This window comes from Acromyrmex echinatior, chromosome 14 (genome assembly GCF_024713525.1).
Source record: "Acromyrmex echinatior isolate Ae372 chromosome 14, ASM2471352v2, whole genome shotgun sequence".
In the NCBI taxonomy this organism is placed as follows: domain Eukaryota; kingdom Metazoa; phylum Arthropoda; class Insecta; order Hymenoptera; family Formicidae; genus Acromyrmex; species Acromyrmex echinatior.
The window spans coordinates 1,363,588-1,382,394 of NC_141865.1; the positions used below are offsets into that span (position 1 = coordinate 1,363,588).

Here is an 18,807-nt window from a genome sequence, read left to right on the forward strand (position 1 = left end):
GTAGCGCAATTCTCTTACTACGTTTAAGCGGGGAGGACAGACTCTTGCATAATGCATAATACGTAAAGCTAGTTCTACATTAGTTGCAAGCTGATCGTAAGTTGTTGCGACAGCCAATCTGAAGCTTGCAATTTGAAATCAACGCTTCATATTGGTTGTCGCAACAAACTTGCGATCAGCTTGCAACTAATATAGAACCAGTTTAATGCATAAGAAATTTAACCAATATGAGTTCTTTATTTCATGGAAAGGAAAGAAACGGAACATTGGTACATTTTCTTACGCATTAAGTGTTATGCAAGAGTTTGTGTTTCCCACTTTACATGGTATGCTTTATGCCTAATTCACACTGGACGCAGCAAGCGTCAAGCAGCGGAGCAGCAACCAACCAGCAAGGATATTGTTTACTCCACTGTAGATATCGCCTCACTGATTGGTTGCTGTTCCGCTGCTTGACGCTTGCTGCGTCCAGTGTGAATTAGGCATTAAGGTACATCCACACAACTTGCATAATCTCATAAATGCATGCATAAAGAAAATTATCCAATCGCATTTCTCTTATAAAGACGCACGTACAACGTAAAATGTACTCTTAACGTGCACTCTTAACGTTGTAGATTTTCACGTGATTGCAGATGTTCCGTTTTATGTAACGCGTTGCGAGTGGCAAGTGTAGCAAAATTCGTTCTGTTACATTTTCGATTTTAAAAAACTAATTTCGTTGTATTTTTGCGAATCATCATGAATATCCGATTTCATGCGATTTGTCGTGTACATACATATACATACATGTGTGCGCGCACGCGCGTGTAAATGAACGAGCGAGCAAGTTCTCGAATGTGTTCCGAGCTCCGATCCGAATTTTGCGAGCGCGGTACTCCGATTTAACGCGCGGAACAGTCGGCCTTTTTTCCCGTCGAGCAATTTTGCGGGCGCCAATCAGAATTCGCGGGAGCACGGCCGCGGCAAGAAAATGGCTAACGTCGTATCGCTGGGTTCGAGCGTATCTTTGCGCGTCGTTTTGTGAACCCCGTAGTCCGCAATCACGTTGACGTCTGTCGCCATTTCCTCGCGCGGAGGAGCCCGTTCGTTTATTTTGCAAGGTAACGATCGCCGTTCGTTTTACATCATCGATACGGTTAATTTTCTAACATTTGAGCCACGGCACCTTTTATCGCTACGTTTCCGCGAGCGCGAGTGAAAAATACCGAGATAAATGCATTGCGAAGTGCATATGTCTAAAGTGCATACAAGTGCATCGCGGCGACGGCCGCCGCCGCTGTGCGGAGTGCGATTGCATTTCGCCGGCCGGTGAATTAGCGCGTGGTAAAAGTGGAATCGCGAGTCTCGTCGTGAGAATAACGGCGACGTTGGAGAGGATAGAAGAATAATATCATCGCGACAATTCTTGCCGCGCGAATCCTTTGCTACAGCGGCGATTGCGCCGCTCCGTTCCTCTCCTCTCCTCTCTGCTCCGCTCCGCTCCACGCTACGCTGCGCTGTTGCCGCGCTGTTGCCGTCACCATTGCCGTCTGTGGTCTACGCCAACCGATCGGCGATCGCGTTCAATCGTCCTGCTGCCTAATCGTTGGGTTGAACTGCGAGTGTCACCGATAACGTACGGAATTATATTGGGCATCACAAATTTTCTTCCTCGGTTCCTGCTCTTCTCGTTTCTCATATCAAACGGAAATGTAATGTCTATAGTCGGTTGCTTTGATATTTTTAGTTATTTATTTTCAAGTTTGGTGCGCCAAGGAGGTCTGATCGCGGACGGTTCTCGCTCAAATTTGTGCACTCCGACGTGTATATGTACACACATACATATATATATATATATATATGTGTGTGTGTATTTGTGTATGTGTGTGTGTGTGTGTATTTTTTATATGACCGCGCGCGCGCGCACGCGTGTGTGTGAGTGAGTGAGTGAGAGATTTCTTCTTCCAGTTTTCTTTCACATATTTCGCACCTATGCATTATGGAGTGCATTGTTAAGTATATGATTGGAGTATTTGTGATTCTTTCTTCACGCACCGGCTCATTTTTCGACTTTGTTTCCAGACACTTTATCATCCTACATTTTAAGAGAACGCTCTTTTTCGTTAGAAATAAATTTTTATGTATAAATATATTTCTTGGAAGAATAAGAATTTAAGTTTGATTGACAATTTAGATTTGCTCGAAATAGTGATTGCGCGAGTTGCATTAAGAATATTACTTAAATTGTAAATTATGTATTTTGTTATTAATAGCTAGTGCTCTGTCTGCATATGTTTAAAATTTATTGCTAATTATTTTTTGTGCTTATACAGTTTTACTTATTAATAAAAAATTTGTTCAAAAGCTTTTTTTGTTTCTTTTTTATCTTTCAATGAAAAAAAATAAAAGTAAGTTGTAATCAATAATGTATTGTTATAGAAATATTAGAAAATAATATCTTATTGTTGCACAATATGTGTTTGAATTTGCATATTAAATGTTATATATTTTTTGTTGTGAAAAGAATATTTTATTATTTAATAAAATTTTATTATTTATCGTAACAAAAAAATTTGTACAAGTATCACATTTTGTGATATATATTATATAACCAAATAATTCATTATGAATTTAATTAATGTATTGCCAAAAGATTAAACATTTTTTGTTAACATATTGTTTCAGCTATGGCAGAAGGGAATGGAGAGATAAAAATGGAAGAAAAACAAGAAATAGAAAATGTAGAACGGACAGAAGATTTCAACAAACTCATGCAATACGGGCTAGACGAGAAAGTGGCTGCCAAATTGGATGAAATTTATAAGACGGGAAAATTAGCTCATATTGATCTGGATGAAAGAGCTCTTGATGCCTTGAAAGAATTTCCAGTTGATGGTGCGCTAAACGTGCTTACACAATTTCTGGAATCTAACCTGGAACATGTATCCAATAAATCGGCATACCTTTGTGGAGTAATGAAGACATACAGACAAAAGAGTCGTGCTGGTCAAGGTACAGGCACCAGCACGACACCTAAGGCCCCAGATGAAGACAAAATCAAAGTAATTTGAAGATATGCTTTTATATATATATATATATATATATATATATATATATATATATATATATATTCATATCTTTGTATATGTAAATTTCTCTAATGTCTTATGCCAAACTATGCATTGAAGAGTGAGGATTGCGAATAGAAGATTAGAATTTAATCGATTAGAACGAAACGAATTAAAGTTAAAATTATCTGTCGAAATTATTGGTTGAATTTTAATTTTTAATTTGTAATCCTCAATCTCCAATATGTAATGTAACATAAAGATATTATTTTAATTTACTTAGATATCTAAATACTCTATTTTATAATTATTTTATATTTAAATAATTATATTTTAGTTAATTCTGGAAAGAACGGGATATCCTTTGGATGTAACTACTGGACAAAGAAAATATGGTGGTCCTCCACCAAATTGGGAGGGTCCAACTCCTGGCACTGGTTGTGAGGTAAATTTATCTCTATATAAATTATACGCGCGCACGCCTTTTGTCCCCCCCTCCCTTCCCCCGCTTCTACACACGCGCGCGCGCGCGCGCATACACAATGCTGTTACATATGTATATATTTAGTTTTATGTATTACAAATGCAATGTGTAATATATTTTACTAATATTTTTAAATTATCTTTTTTGACATATAAAAATTTCCCAAAATCTCTAGCAATCATGATTTGCATTAACAAGAAACGTAATGCGTATATAGTGCAGTTATTAAAGGGAATATATAAAATATTTTGATATATAAATTGTTTATTATTAAACTTATTATTAAACTTATGTCAAATATTTTTATAAAAAGGTATTTTGTGGCAAAATCCCAAAAGACATGTATGAAGACGAATTAATTCCATTATTTGAGAAATGTGGAAAAATTTGGGACTTGAGACTGATGATGGATCCCATGTCAGGTTCCAACAGAGGATACGCATTTATCACATTCACTAATAGGGAAGCTGCGCAGCAGGCTGTTCGAGAGGTATGTTAATATTTTTCCTTAGATCTTTTCGTAATATTATTATTGTGTATATTTTCGTACAATATATAAATTTTTTTTTCTTAGTTATTAACGTATTGTCATACACACACATAGATTAAGGATCCTTTTATCTTTTTATTTTCAAAATTTTTAGAAATGTTACAAAATTGTTATTGCTACCAACATAATAGTGCTTTTTCGAAATGTTTATTAATTAAATAGAGAAGTTTGACTTTGTCACACAATGTTTCACATTTAGTTATATATTAAATTTAAAATACTGATATATTTTAGTTTTTGTTTTAAATAATATTTTAATATGAGCTGCGGCTGAATTACCCATTGATGATGAAAATACTATATATATATATATATATATATATATATATATATATGTATATATATGTTTGCGTGTGCGTGTGCGTGTGTGTATATATATGAATATATATATATATATATACACACACACTCACACGTTTGTGTTCTGTTGAACATTTCGAATGAGTGTTACTATATTCCTATGTGGCTTGTTCTATATTATCTTTTTTATATTTCGTTGTTTCCCAGTAGATTTAACGCAGATATATTAATTTATTAAATTTATTTTTATAATTTTTTGAATTTACACATTTTTAAAAATATATACACAATTTAGAAAAAATATAAATTTTGCATACATATGTACATATGCATTGTGTGCAAGAAAGAATGAAGGAACGAGGAAGAAAGAACGAATGAAAAAGCAAGACAAAGAGAGAGAGAGAGAGAGTGTGTGTGTGTGTGTGTGTGTGTGTGTGTGTGAGAGAGAGAGAAAAAGAGAGAAAGTAAAATAAAAAGGAAAATAAAAAAAAGAGTAAAAGGAAAGAAGAGAGAAAGAAAGAGGGGGGGGCATATGTACATGAGTATGTGATTCATATACATATAAGTTTTCTCATTGATATCGAGGATTTGAAATATCTTTGTTATTCTAAATAATAAGAAAAAGTTGTTGAAATTACATGGTTCTATGGTTTTGTGAATGACATATCATACCGAGTGATAAAAAAATTCGAAACCGGTAAAATATTTTAAAGAGATTTTTTGTTAACCTGTATAGTGACACAATATTTCATTATACTTATATGTGGAGATGTGAAGGAGATTTTAGGGGCAATTTGATTTAAATCAAATATGATTAAATCAAATATGATTTTTCTAAAATTTAAGTAAAATAATAATAATAGAGGTCTTTAAATAATATAAATTATAAATATATAAAATGACAGAGTATCGAAGAGCCAATCACAGAATTTGTTGTGTATAACAATTTATATATTCAATTGATAATTACATTGAGTTATTATTCAAATCTAATTTCATAAATTCGAACTGTTTACATGTTTCGGCTATTTATTCGAGCCCTTTTCAGAAAAAGCAATAAGTTTAATATAAATAAAACTTTATCTTCTGATCAAAGGTGATTTTTTCTGATTATCTTGTATAAAACTTTTCTTGTTTTATCTTGTATAAAACTGTTAACATAAAATTAAAAAATCAATAACTTATCAAAATATCTAATGTTTTAATGTGGCATAATTTGGCATAAAATATATCTCGAAAAAAATTAATTTTTTTAAATAACCTCATCTCTATATTTTTATATTAAGCCTACAGTATATAATACTGTTTTTCCTATTGAATTGTTTGCGTTTTGATAAATTAGTAGAAATTCTGCTGTCTGTGTGGTACAATTCTAATAATTTACTAAAACAAGCAATAGCAACAAAAAGATACATCGTGTACCGCAGGCTTTACTTTTATATGGGAAATAATTAGAAGATTTATGTAAGAAAAATCATATTTTAATTTTATTAAAAAAAAAGAAATATTCTCAAAATGTTTCATGTTTCTGCATAACGAAAGCATTATTACTACATTATGTGTTTTTTAAGTTTGTTAAATTTTGTAACTTGTGTGTGAATTTTTTCTATTATTTAGAATAGCAAAGATATTTAAAATGCTCGAGAGTTAGGTGAGATATTTCGAAATAAATGAAAACACATATATACGTAATTTCATTATACACATACACACATACGTAGGAACAATCCACATATTATATGTTTTATATGTATATGTCCCTGACCATTTATTCGTGTTTAAATACGCAATTACATCCACTGATCCTATTTAATAACACTGAAAAATATATATTAATGATGTCCTATGGATGAGTTTCTTTTCCAGCTCTCCTCTTTGCTCAGAGGGCAAAATTGGGAGTGGAGAACCTTTCTGAAAATCATGATGATTGTGTGGTCTAATTGGTTAGGGGTATATTTATCTAATTGGTTGATTCTCATTGGACAGTGACAATTTTTGTAACAAAATTCTGAAAATTGGTAGGCTTAAAATTTGTTTACAGGAGTACATGAAAGGCCGGTTTGCTATATTGTGAAGACTCGAGCGACAAAGCGCATGCCACTTTCTCGCTTTCGTGAACTTACATCATTGTTAATAATTAATATTCGTATTAAATTGCATATTTAGAAAATTTTTTCCCAAATTCCGTCATATCTGCCGTAATTATCTTAACTTAAAAACCATGAAACCGCCTCATTGGAACAAAATTAGGCATGTGTCTGTTTTCTGCATCCCACAGCTCGATAATCACGAAATAAAACCCGGCAAGAGTCTGAAAGTAAACATTAGCGTTCCTAATCTACGTCTTTTCGTGGGGAACATACCAAAGTCAAAAGGCAAAGAGGAGATCTTGGAGGAATTTGGTAAATTAACAGGTAAAGTGAATTCGAGGCGTGTGTACCTACCTACCTACCTATTACCTACCTGTCTACCTGTATTGTATAATTTAAGAGTGCTAGCTTTTAAGTAGTGGTTGTAGATGGTATGGAACTATGGAGCATCCAAGGATCACATTGATTTTATGATCTACGAATATACCTTATGGCACCTTTAGTTCTGGTCAGTCTCCTTGCCTCTCGGTTTATTAGTGAACAGTAACACCTCTCTGGTCCAAGTCTTCTTTTCCTTGCATATTTAGGTTGACTTATGAGTTTATCTGCTTCCTATTCTATACATGCAAATACCTTATTATCCTCTTGAGTTCCCCGTCCTTGAATTTATGCAACTGATCAATTCATCAATCTTTATTACTGATATCTTCTTCGTCTTCTTTTTTTGGAACGGTAAAAAAGAAGCGAGATAATGGAAAGAGAAAATGTGGAAGCCGTATGATACTTTTAGATTAAGAATTATTTTACGTACTGTGACAAAAATATACGCTGTCTTGCACCATTGCAATTTTGCAATATGCAAATGTAATTCATCACTAAGTCTTAAGCTTTGGGGGTATGGGAGATTTGCGTGGACCGCTGGGGCGTTTGGCTCGCTAACAAACGGACAGGCACTCCCACCCACCCTGTATAATATTGATCCTCTCAAACTATCAAAATGTCCATGATCCTTTGAATAATAGTCCTATATTTATATAAATGAAATTCATCCCACCCCTTACAACCAACCCTCTTTCCTCAAGGACATTTCATGAAATCCTACGTTCAGACAGCCAATAAGCAGGTGAAATCATAAATGGCAAGCTTAATTGGCACTCTCCTTCCACATTATTCTTACAGCTGAATGATTATGAGATTCGGAAAGGGAAAAAGATTGGTGTTACCGTATCTTATAACAATCACCGCTTGTTTGTGGGAAATATTCCAAAGAATCGAGACCGAGATGACTTGTTCGAAGAGTTTACAAAGCACGCACGTAAGTTGACAATTGTCCTTAAATCAGCAAGCAGTAACCAAATGGAAGTTCTCTGGGAGATATAATGGGACAAAAAATTTATCATCTTGTAACAAATCAGGTGTTTTTCTCTAATCAGTAGCAGAGGTGCCAGGTGGGTTAAATCCAGCCCTCTTGCATAAATGTGAAACAAAAATTTTGTTGTGAATTGGTACTCGGAGAAACGAAATTTTCATTATTCATTTTCGAAAATATTATTGATGTTTGGTAACGCTGACCAATTTATTTATAAGCCAAATGTGAACTCTTCTTATCATATAATTCCTTTCATTTCTAATAACTTTTCGTTTGCAAAACGTGCATAGTTGCAATGAGTAGACATTCGTAATTGTGTCCTACAACCAACTGAGTTTATTTTATTTGAAACATACATACACACATGTACGCGCGTGCACGACTGTCCATTTTATCCATTGATCCATCCATCCATCCATCCATCCATCCATCCATCCATCCATCCATCCATCCATCCATCCATCCATCCATCCATCCATCCATTTATATGCTCATTTAATTTTTTTCCTCCACACACACAGGCACGCGCACACGCACGCAAACACACACACACACACACACACACGCACGCACGCACAATCATAAAAACGCGCGCGTGCGTAGGTAGACAAGAGAGAAGAACAGAATGAAAGGGAGGGAAAGAGAGAGAAGGGAAGAAAGAAAAGAAAAAAGGAAAGAAGAGGGAAAGACAGAAAAAGTATATGAGTTTTTATACTTTATACAATTTTTTGAGAAATTATTACGAGTATTTGGTTTTGGGACACAAAATTCAAAATTGGAATGCAAATTTTTCAGCTAGTATCGTTTATTGATATTTTTATTTACATATAATTAAGAAATGATAACAGTTTTATTTTCTTTATTTGTATTTTGAAATAGAAAATATATATTTCTTTTGTACACAAAATTAAACATATTCATAAAATAGAGACACAATCGTATTTCATGAATGAATAATTGTGTGTTTATTGTGATATCTTTAATTTCAGATGTTAAATTTAATATGAAAGGTATATTATTTTTGTATAGTATAAATGTAAATATGGCAAAAGAGAATGATCAGTGTGATCGAATGAATGTGTTTGTGATCATCACTATATTTCGTATGTATGTGCATAAGATTCTTGCATGTAACATTAATATATGGACACAGAGAGGAGATCAATGTATAAAAGTGATGATAAAGGCAAACGCCTTGAATAATTAAATTTATATAGAAATGATCGAAAAATTAATTTTAGGAGAGCAGTCAATACGATATAATGATACAAGGCATCTAACAACAATGAGCATTTGATTTCCGCATGTCTTATATAATGTAACTGACAGACAAGAAACTAAGAGAATTGATGTATTTATTATGAATAATGAATAAAGTATAAGTGAATTATATTTTATGCATATTAGTCAATAAAGTTAGTGAGTAATTATAAAAATTACTCTATTATGATTACTCTTTGTGGATTTAGTACATACAAAATCGATGATTTACTGCTTTATTATTAAAAATTAAGATTTATTATTTTAAAAATACGTACAAAATGCCTTGTTATCTAGAGGTAGTATAACTTCTAAACTGAGAGGAAGGAGAGAAAGACTATCTCTGAAAATAAAAATTCAGAGGAATGATGTCAGATTAATTAAGTTGCCTAGTGATAATTACTAAATTGCTTTTTGTTTGGCAATCTTTCAGTACTTTTACTGCTATTTCCAGAAAAGCTCTGTTAAGTTAGATCGGAGTGAAATCAAATCGAAAAATACGAATGTATATTTAATATAACGAAAACGATATTTTTACATCTTATAAGATTAGAAGACACTGAGAGAGGAAGGATATAATAATTATATACATATGATATTAAAAATGTCGATTTCTTTATGTACATGTAATTGAATAATTATAATGCATGGGAATTCTAATAGCATGAAAATTATTCTTCTTAATAATATTTATATGCTTTTGAATTAAATAATCCTCTCAAATTCTTCAAAAATATACAGATTTAGTAAAGAAATGCTAAAAAATATATGTATATGTATTAATATACATATAACTATTCTGATAAAGAGTGTTTTACAGAATTTGGAGCTTGCAGTCTCTCTCTTTGTAGCTATTAATAGTGTCTATTTTTTCTGTTCTTTTAATCCTGATTTTCTGTAGTTTTTTATTTGAAATTTTATTATGACATAGATTGTGAGCATTTGGTGAAGTAATGTTTCTTTCATTTCTTTTATTTTTAATCCTCGAATAGTTTTTTTGTCAAAGAAATTTTACTTGATAAATTCATTTTTGAAGCTTGTTTTTCTTTTTTTATTGAATGTTACGTGTGTTTGTTCTCAAACGTGCAAATATAAATAAATAAAATTTATAATTTATGAAATAGGAACATAACAATGTCCAGAAAAGACTTAACAAACAATATAATGTAACTTTTTGTTATATAAAGATACGTATAAATGTTTTAGGATACAGATTAATTAATGTCGAACACTTAATGTAATTATATTTTTTCTTTTAATTTTATCTTTATTTAATTTTTTTCTTAAATAGTATTCTTATGCTACATATATAGATATAGAATTATAACATCTGTAAAAAAAATCAAAAATTACATATGATAACGAATTTTTACGATGTTTTTACGAATATGTAGATAATGTTAATAATATTAATGTAAACTGATATATGATAATTATTTTCTGTATGATAAAACGATTATTATAATATATAATTTAACATGAATATTGTAAATTTAAAAATATTCAAGATAGGTATAGTCATTATTACTTGAAACATAGTGCAAATCTCTCGCTCACGGCAAATATCGTATATAAAATTATAATAGCTGCTTGAATTTATATTTTATTTTGAGAATATTATTTCTATTTTTTATTATATATAACAATTCTGAACATTTTACGAGTATCGCATAAAGTTCGAATAAATCTTATCTGCTTTTTGTATGATTTTTTTTTGACATATAGCTGGCCTGACAGAGGTGATTATCTACAGTTCACCAGATGACAAAAAGAAGAATAGAGGTTTTTGCTTTTTGGAATACGAATCTCACAAAGCAGCTTCCTTAGCCAAGCGAAGGTTAAGTACTGGACGTATTAAAGTTTGGGGATGTGATATTATTGTTGATTGGGCCGACCCTCAAGAGGAACCAGACGAACAAACTATGTCCAAAGTAAATGACTCATCATATATAATCAAATATAATTATTTTTATCATTGTGTTAGTCTTCGATTTTTGCGTGTTAAAAAAATGATAAATCTATTTTGTTTTAGGTGCGTGTGCTTTACGTACGAAATTTAACGCAAGATTGTTCTGAAGAAAAACTGAAGGAAAGCTTTGAACAATATGGCAAAATTGAGCGAGTGAAAAAAATCAAGGATTATGCATTTATACACTTTGAAGATAGAGATAATGCCGTTAAGGTAAAAAATGTATCAAGTTATACTCCATTTAATAATCTCTAATAAAAATTTATTTTAAATATATGTATGTATTTTCTTAAGGCAATGAACGAATTAAATGGTAAGGAAATGGGTGGATCCCACATAGAAGTTTCATTGGCAAAACCACCATCTGATAAAAAGAAGAAGGAAGAGATGTTGCGCGCCAGGGAAAGACGAATGATGCAAATGTTACAGGGCAGAGGCGGGTAAGTTATTGCTATTTTATTTTTAATTAATCGTATTATTTGTGTGTCATTATATTCCACTGTAAATTACTTTATTTCATTTATTCATAAATTAAAGGTGTTATATAGTTTTCCTTTTTACAGTGGATCTCCTTCTCATCCGAGCATGATGGGAGGTCCAATGCCAGTTCGTGGGCCCGCACAGGGACCTCGGGGTACTGGTGCAGGTATGCGTGGACAAATGGGACGAGGCGATTATGGTTAGTACCAATTTGAATTCTTTTTTTTTTTTTACTCTTTTGCTGTATTGGTTCATGTATTTTTCGACAACGCCCTAACAGAACAGCAACTTCAATTTTTGTGCTAATAAAAATTTCAATAATTCTTTATATCACATTGATATATATTGATATATACGCTTATATAATTTTATTGTTTTCAGTTTTAATAACTTTCATTTAAATGTTAACTATTTCTCTTGTTATCACTATTGAATTATTATATTGGTACTACATGATATTTAGTATATCATGTACTAAAATTATAATTATTAAAGCTATGTAATATCAAGATTGTAATTAATATTTTATATGTGAAGAAAGAATTAACAAATTAATAATTATAATTTTATCGAGATTATAGAAGTTTTGCTGTTTAAAATATTGTAAAATATTACATATAAATTAATACGTATGTTATAATTCATTTACTAAGTGTATATAAATTTATAAGAAGATATATATAATTTTTGGGTTATACATAATTTTTTTTTATGTTTATAACTTTTTGTTTAATTTATTTCAGATTCAAAATATTTAGTATATTAAATAGTTATATATTTTGTATATACATATACACATATATATGTGTGTATGTATATATATATATATATATATATATATATATATATATATATGAATATATATGAGATATCACAAAAAAGTCGAGACATTAAATTATCTCGGAAAGATGATATTTTCAAAAAAATTTGTTCATACAAAAGTTGTAGAATACCAAGTTACCCATTATATAATGATATTAATTTGACTAATATTAGCTTGAGAATGTCATTCAGGTAATCACAATTAAGGTCACTTCAAATTTTGTAAATGGACACCCCTAATTTTTATTGTAAATCTTTGTAGCCAACATCGATTTTTTCAAAACAGTATAATTAGACTTCATTTGACTAAAAATTATTCGAGATATTTGCTGTTACTATTACGGGCGTTAAGTGCATCATACAGAGGTCACATAATCGGATTGTAATATCACCACATGATGGGTAATTTGATATTCTACTTTCATATGAAAATTTTTCCGAAAATGTTATGTTTTCGAGATAATCCAATGGCTGATCTTTTTGTGATACTCTGTATATGTATAGTGTTTGCCAAAAGTTCCAGGATACTTAAGTAACTTCTGAATGGTTCGATTATATAAGATTGAAATTTATAAGGATACAATACGATCATAAAATTATTTAACTTCGAAAATCAGGAGATGGAGCCCGAAAAATCTTAAATGACATATGGTCAGGGCGAGTGAGTAAGGGCTCGTTTGAATGGATTTTCAAGATAAAAATAACGCGGATCAATTAGGATTTTTATGATTTTTTTTGCATATAGTTATGATTATTTAGCTCACTTGGTTGTTAAATACCGCAGAAGTGTCGAACCGTGGGGTCCTGACCTCTGCCTGTGTCTTGCACGCGCGCACGCATACACACGCGCGTGCATGCACGCACACACTGCACACTCTCCGGCATGCACTTCCATCCACTCAGAAACGTGTGTCCGCGCGAAGCCTTATCTTTCTCACGCTTTTGCCGTGGGCCCTCGCTACCGCAAAATCTTGTATGCCTTCCAACAAGCGACATAGTGCGACACAGTGATCATGTCATTTTTGTTTAACATTGGCAAACAAGTATGTAATGATCCATTGTGTCACACCGTATCATTTGTGTCGCTTGTTGGAAGGTACACCTCAATAACAACGTTTAAATGATCATAATTCTGCGAAAAAAAATTGTAGAGACCTCATTCTGCGTTGTGCTCTTGCTGGAAAGCATTTTCAAACGAGTTCTCATTCGACCGACATTCCATTTAAGATTTTCCAACCCCCTTTTTCCCACACCTTTCAGGGGTGTTAGGCCCTAGATACTATGGGAGCTTTTCAGCAGAAGCACAAATTGACACAAAAGTAATTCTGTTTTGTTTCTTACTGATTATCGAACAATGACAGGATGACTCTTGTGTCAATTTGTATCTATTGCTGGAAAGCTCCCAATGTGAGACAACAGCAACAAAAACAACGATAGGAATAATATAGAAATAAGTGATAAGATGAATGTTTTCGAAGTTAAGTAATAGATTTTATGATTCATTGTATCTCTATAAATTTCAATCTTTTATCTTGAACTATTTAAAAATTATTTAGATGTCCCGAGATTTTTGATAGACAATAAATATATATATATATATATATTTTTTTTTTTTTTTTTCGAAATAATTACATAACAAACATCTGCATGCTTTTGGGAATTTTTTACTATCTCATTACATATACCTTGGCTTACGCGCATGATAAGTTATTTGAACGTGTGAATAAAAAATACTTTCTAATTTCCATAATACATTATAGTTTTTTGATCGGAATCTTTTCTTGACCAAAATCATTTTTTATTCTTTTATTACAGTTATATTATTATTTATTGCTATAAGTATGTATCATCAAACTGATAAACTGACATAAAAAAAATCTAGGAATAATTATAGATTATTTGATATAACTTTTTTATATATTTTTTGAGAATATTAATCTTTTTTCATATGTGTATTATATATACAGAGTCTCACAATCGAATTTCCTTTTAAGGACATATTCTTGAGGTAATTTTGAGATGAAAATTCTAATATAAAAATATCGAGGCTACAATAGTTTTTGAATTATAATTAGTTAAAGATAGTGTGTAATTCGAAAACTATTACAGCCTCAATATTTTCGTATTAGGATTTTTGTCTTAGAATATCCAAAAGAATTCAGAAATAATAATAGAGGCTCTAAAATGGTTTTTTACTTATAAGCATTTAAAGTTAGCTTATAATTCAAAAAATTATTTTTGTATAGATAGAGCGGACTAAACTGAATCGAAAAATCTTCTACTATTTTGCAATTTTCGCATGATTTAACGAGATATTAATTACTAAAAATCACTGAATATTGGTTTTCAATAATTTTTTACTTAAATACTATCAACTTTACAGAAAAACAGCAACAGACAAAAATTATTTATTTTCTTCTCATAAAGTTCTGAGAATTTTTTCAGAATTTTTTCAGAATTTTTTAATATCGTATTTTCTCTGTTGGTAAAAATAAGAAAATGCAGTACTAAAAGTTGATACAAAATTCTGAAAAAATTTTTAGAGCTCTATGAGAAGAAAATAAATGATTTTTGTCTCTTGCAGTTTTTCTGTAAAGTTGATAGTATTTGAGTAAAAAATTATTCAAGATATATTCGGCAATTTTTAGTAATTAACATCTAGTTATAACTAGTGCGAAAATTGCAAAATGATAGAGGACTTCGATTCAGTAGTCCGTTCTATCTAAACAAGAACACTTTATTATTAATTGCGAGACACTCTGTATATATTGATAAATTATTATTTTTATATAATTCATGTGAAACGTGTTATATTATGATATATTATAAATTGTTTTTGAATACTTAAATATGCAAATTGTTTAATTAGATTATAATTAGAGATTTTATTCAGATACATCATTAAATGATCGTAAAAATATAAATTTATTTATTTGTAATTTATTATGTCTAATTTGTATCTAGTTTTGAGATAAAACTGAAAGCATTCATTAGTTTTCTTGAACAATTCAATTACGTAAGAATAATGATTATGTTTATCACGAATATATATTGTTAATCTGTACGATATTATTACACACGCACACACATATGTATATGAATACATATATGTATGTTAGATGTGTGCTTAGCATTTTGTGTAATATGAACACCTTGTTGCCTTACCACTGCCACTTCCTGTGATATCTGTTTTTTTTTATCAAAAAATAATTGCATGTATATTTTCTCATTTGTTTTGTACTTTTGTTTAGTGCCTCAGTGAGAATTATTTTCTGATAGTACATAGAATATCATATGCATCGCCAAGGATAATTTTTATATAATTTTTTTTTCATTCATTTGTATATACGTGAGCGTATGTGAACCTCGTGTACCTAGTACAATGCATCATCAGTTCAAAATCTGTTTACAGCTCTCCAGGAAATAGGTAAGCCGTGATGAATGATGAATGCAACAGTTGTAAAGTATCATACGTAGTCCTGTGTATTTTCTTCCTTTTTATGTTAATGCCCAATTTAAGTATATATTGTGAGGTCATTGAAAATTAATTTTTTCTAATGAAATTTATAGATATTTTTCTTTATTATACTGTTTCATATATTTTTTAAATTGTAGAAGATATTCATTTTTTTTTCATTTTTAGAAATGTTTACTCTAAATGCCTTCATAGAATTTAAAAAATTAGAAATGATAAGATTATGCGCATATAAATTACATTTTATGAGAGGATTAAGTTATTTTTTTATATTTGTTAATTAATATTTCAAATATTTTGTATTTATTTTTTTTTATAAAATGATTTTACATTTCAGTAACTTTTTTATCTGGGATAAATGTGAAATTTTTGAATGGCCTTACAATTTTCTATCTCAGGAAATGTGATGGTGGTAGGGTAATCATTACGCAGTTTTGTATGATATTTGTATATACTGAGTGTTTTTACAATTTTCTTTTTTTTTTTATCGAAATCATATTTTCCACACAAATATTTTATTCTCGATATACGATTAAATTTATTTTTGTTTTTCTTTCTCTTTTATTTCTATTGTATATTAGCATTTTCCAAATTATCTTTTCCCGGCATGCCTTTCTTATAATATTGAAATAGTATTATATTATATCTCAGTAAGTTGTCAATTGGATATCGTGGCTAAATTTGGGTCTATTTGTAATGTGTGTTTTTATAGATTATGATTACGACTATTACGGTTATGGGGATTATCGAGGTGGCTACAGTGATCCCTATTACGATGACTATTATCGATATGAAGATTACTATTTCGATTATGCGCCGCCTCCGCCGCCTGCCAGAGGGAGAGGCAGGCAGCCTCAACCGGTGGGTCGCCTTTTTAATGGTTCTAAAAAGTCGTTTTCGTTCCTGAAATCATTATTACTTTTTTTTTATACTAGCAGTAGTTTGACTGTGGCACAGTGTTCACGGATTCTCCTAATATATTTCGTATTTCTCTCCAACTTTTCATCCAGATCAATATCTGTCATATATTTTCTCTATTTGAGCGTGTAAATTAACGCTGGCTAATTAGGTATGCGCTATTTTTTATTATAATCATTATTAACTCGTAGGAAGACATCTTAATATAATCCTGATTTTATAATGTTAAATACACATCCACAGTACATTATTTATCTGACCTATAAAATTTTTAATGAATCCAAGGTGTATGTGTGCGTGGGTACGTGCGTGCGTGCGTGCGTGCGTGCGTGCGTGCGTGCGTGCGTGCGTGCGTGTGCGTATGTGTGTGGGGAGGAGGAGAAGGGTAAAGAGAGCAGGAAAGAATGCTGTTAAGAGCGTACTATGAATGTTATTATATTTATATAACCCCTACATGAATCTATACTGTACTAACATCAAAACTTCGATACTAAGATTAGACCTTGTAATCCGAACACATTGCCACTTTCAAATTGCTTGCTAATCATATCTGAGCCATGGTAGACCCATTCTAAATTTTCAACCAAGATATAGCCGGGAAAAGCAATTTAAATTAAAAAACATAAAGAGAATAAAGAGAAAAGGGAAAAACATGCGGATTAAAAAACAGAAACTTGAAGATAAATATCTATCTTTATATAAATCCTCTCAAGGAAGAAGATCGCACATTTTACAGTGTTGCAGGATCCCTTAACACTATTCCACCTTCATTATTATTCTAGCGCAGCTTCAGGAGAATTCCAGATGTAGGCAGAAAGCAGTGTACAGGACTTTTTGTATATCTTGTCGTCGTTCTTTATATATTACAGTCTCCATGTACAAATAATTTATTTTTTTTTGTCTTAGAGCGACGTTGCGTCTCGTGGCTCGGATATGATGTTACACTTTTTCTATGTCAAGTTACAGGGTTATCCAAACATGACAAAAGGGAGCGTATGGGCACCCTGCGCGAAAAAAATTTACTTTATCGTTTCATTTTTATTATATTTTTATATTGCGATCAACTTTTTCTCTTGGCAGTGCCTTGCTATTGCGATAACACATGACATGCGCACTCATGTATTATTTGATGTTACTATATTCCCCGTGCTATATGATGTATACGTTATATAGTACGATGTAGTTAGCCCCGTTGCTTTCGAGAAGAGATAGACAAATAAGAATTTTTTTCGAATTGTTTTCGCATTATCTTGAACCTTTTTCTAACATTAATTTTGCTTTATTATTTATTTTGGACGTTATCTCGATTATATACCTCGATTATATTCCTAGATGATTCCTCCTGAGGAAATGTTTTAGTCTGTTCCAATTTTTTGATACCTATAAATTATGATTTATTATTTTTGTTTTGCTGCATCCGCACGATTCAATATTCACGTATCATGTTTCTTCAATTTCCATTTTTTCTTTCACAAATTTTTACCATCAGATTATCATTGTAGACATCTTCGCTTTAAGTAGAATTATCGAATCTCTTATTTCAAAAAAAAAAAAAAAAATACAAATATTTATTTTATAAATTTCTCTGAAGTAAAAAAAAGCAAATTTAAATTACAAGTATAGATAAGGATATAGAATAAAATGGAGTTTATTCTTTTGTGATTTGAGATTGAATTTTTTTCTGTTAAATTAGTTCTGTACTATTAAATATAACTATATTCGTGTAAATGATAATGTTGTATGCATCGGATTCTTGGAATTGAGTTTCTTCAAAATATAAATTAATTCTCGTATTCTTATTATGATTGATATTCTATATTTGAAGAAATCCAATCAAGTTATGTATACGCTACGTACAAAATGTGTAATCTGGTGATAATTGTATTACCTATTGTGGACAGTAAAGCGGATTAAATTGAATAAAAAAACCTATTTGTAATAATTATTAAAAAATTAATTATTGCAAACTTGCAAAATAATAAAAGATTTTTCTATTTAATTTAACCTGCTCTACTATCTGCAAGATGTTATTACTAAACA

At 30.9% G+C, this 18,807-nt stretch overlaps 1 protein-coding gene across 11 annotated transcripts in view; it reads left to right on the forward strand.

Annotated features, from left to right (window-relative positions):
• Positions 1-18,807, forward strand: part of Syp (synaptotagmin binding cytoplasmic RNA interacting protein) — a 44,721-nt gene that overhangs the window by 13,338 nt on the left and 12,576 nt on the right. For 4 of the 11 annotated variants that reach the window (XM_087413456.1, XM_011053664.2, XM_011053665.2 and 1 more), the window contains 10 exons: positions 2,668-3,044; positions 3,388-3,495; positions 3,848-4,024; positions 7,654-7,789; positions 10,829-11,034; positions 11,136-11,285; positions 11,367-11,512; positions 11,636-11,751; positions 15,787-15,801; positions 16,562-16,710. In XM_087413456.1, coding sequence (XP_087269582.1) covers positions 2,670-3,044; positions 3,388-3,495; positions 3,848-4,024; positions 7,654-7,789; positions 10,829-11,034; positions 11,136-11,285; positions 11,367-11,512; positions 11,636-11,751; positions 15,787-15,801; positions 16,562-16,710 — 1,578 coding nt within the window. In that variant the 5' untranslated portion in view covers positions 2,668-2,669. The other 7 variants (XM_087413459.1, XM_087413460.1, XM_087413455.1 and 4 more) reach the window with 6 other exon arrangements.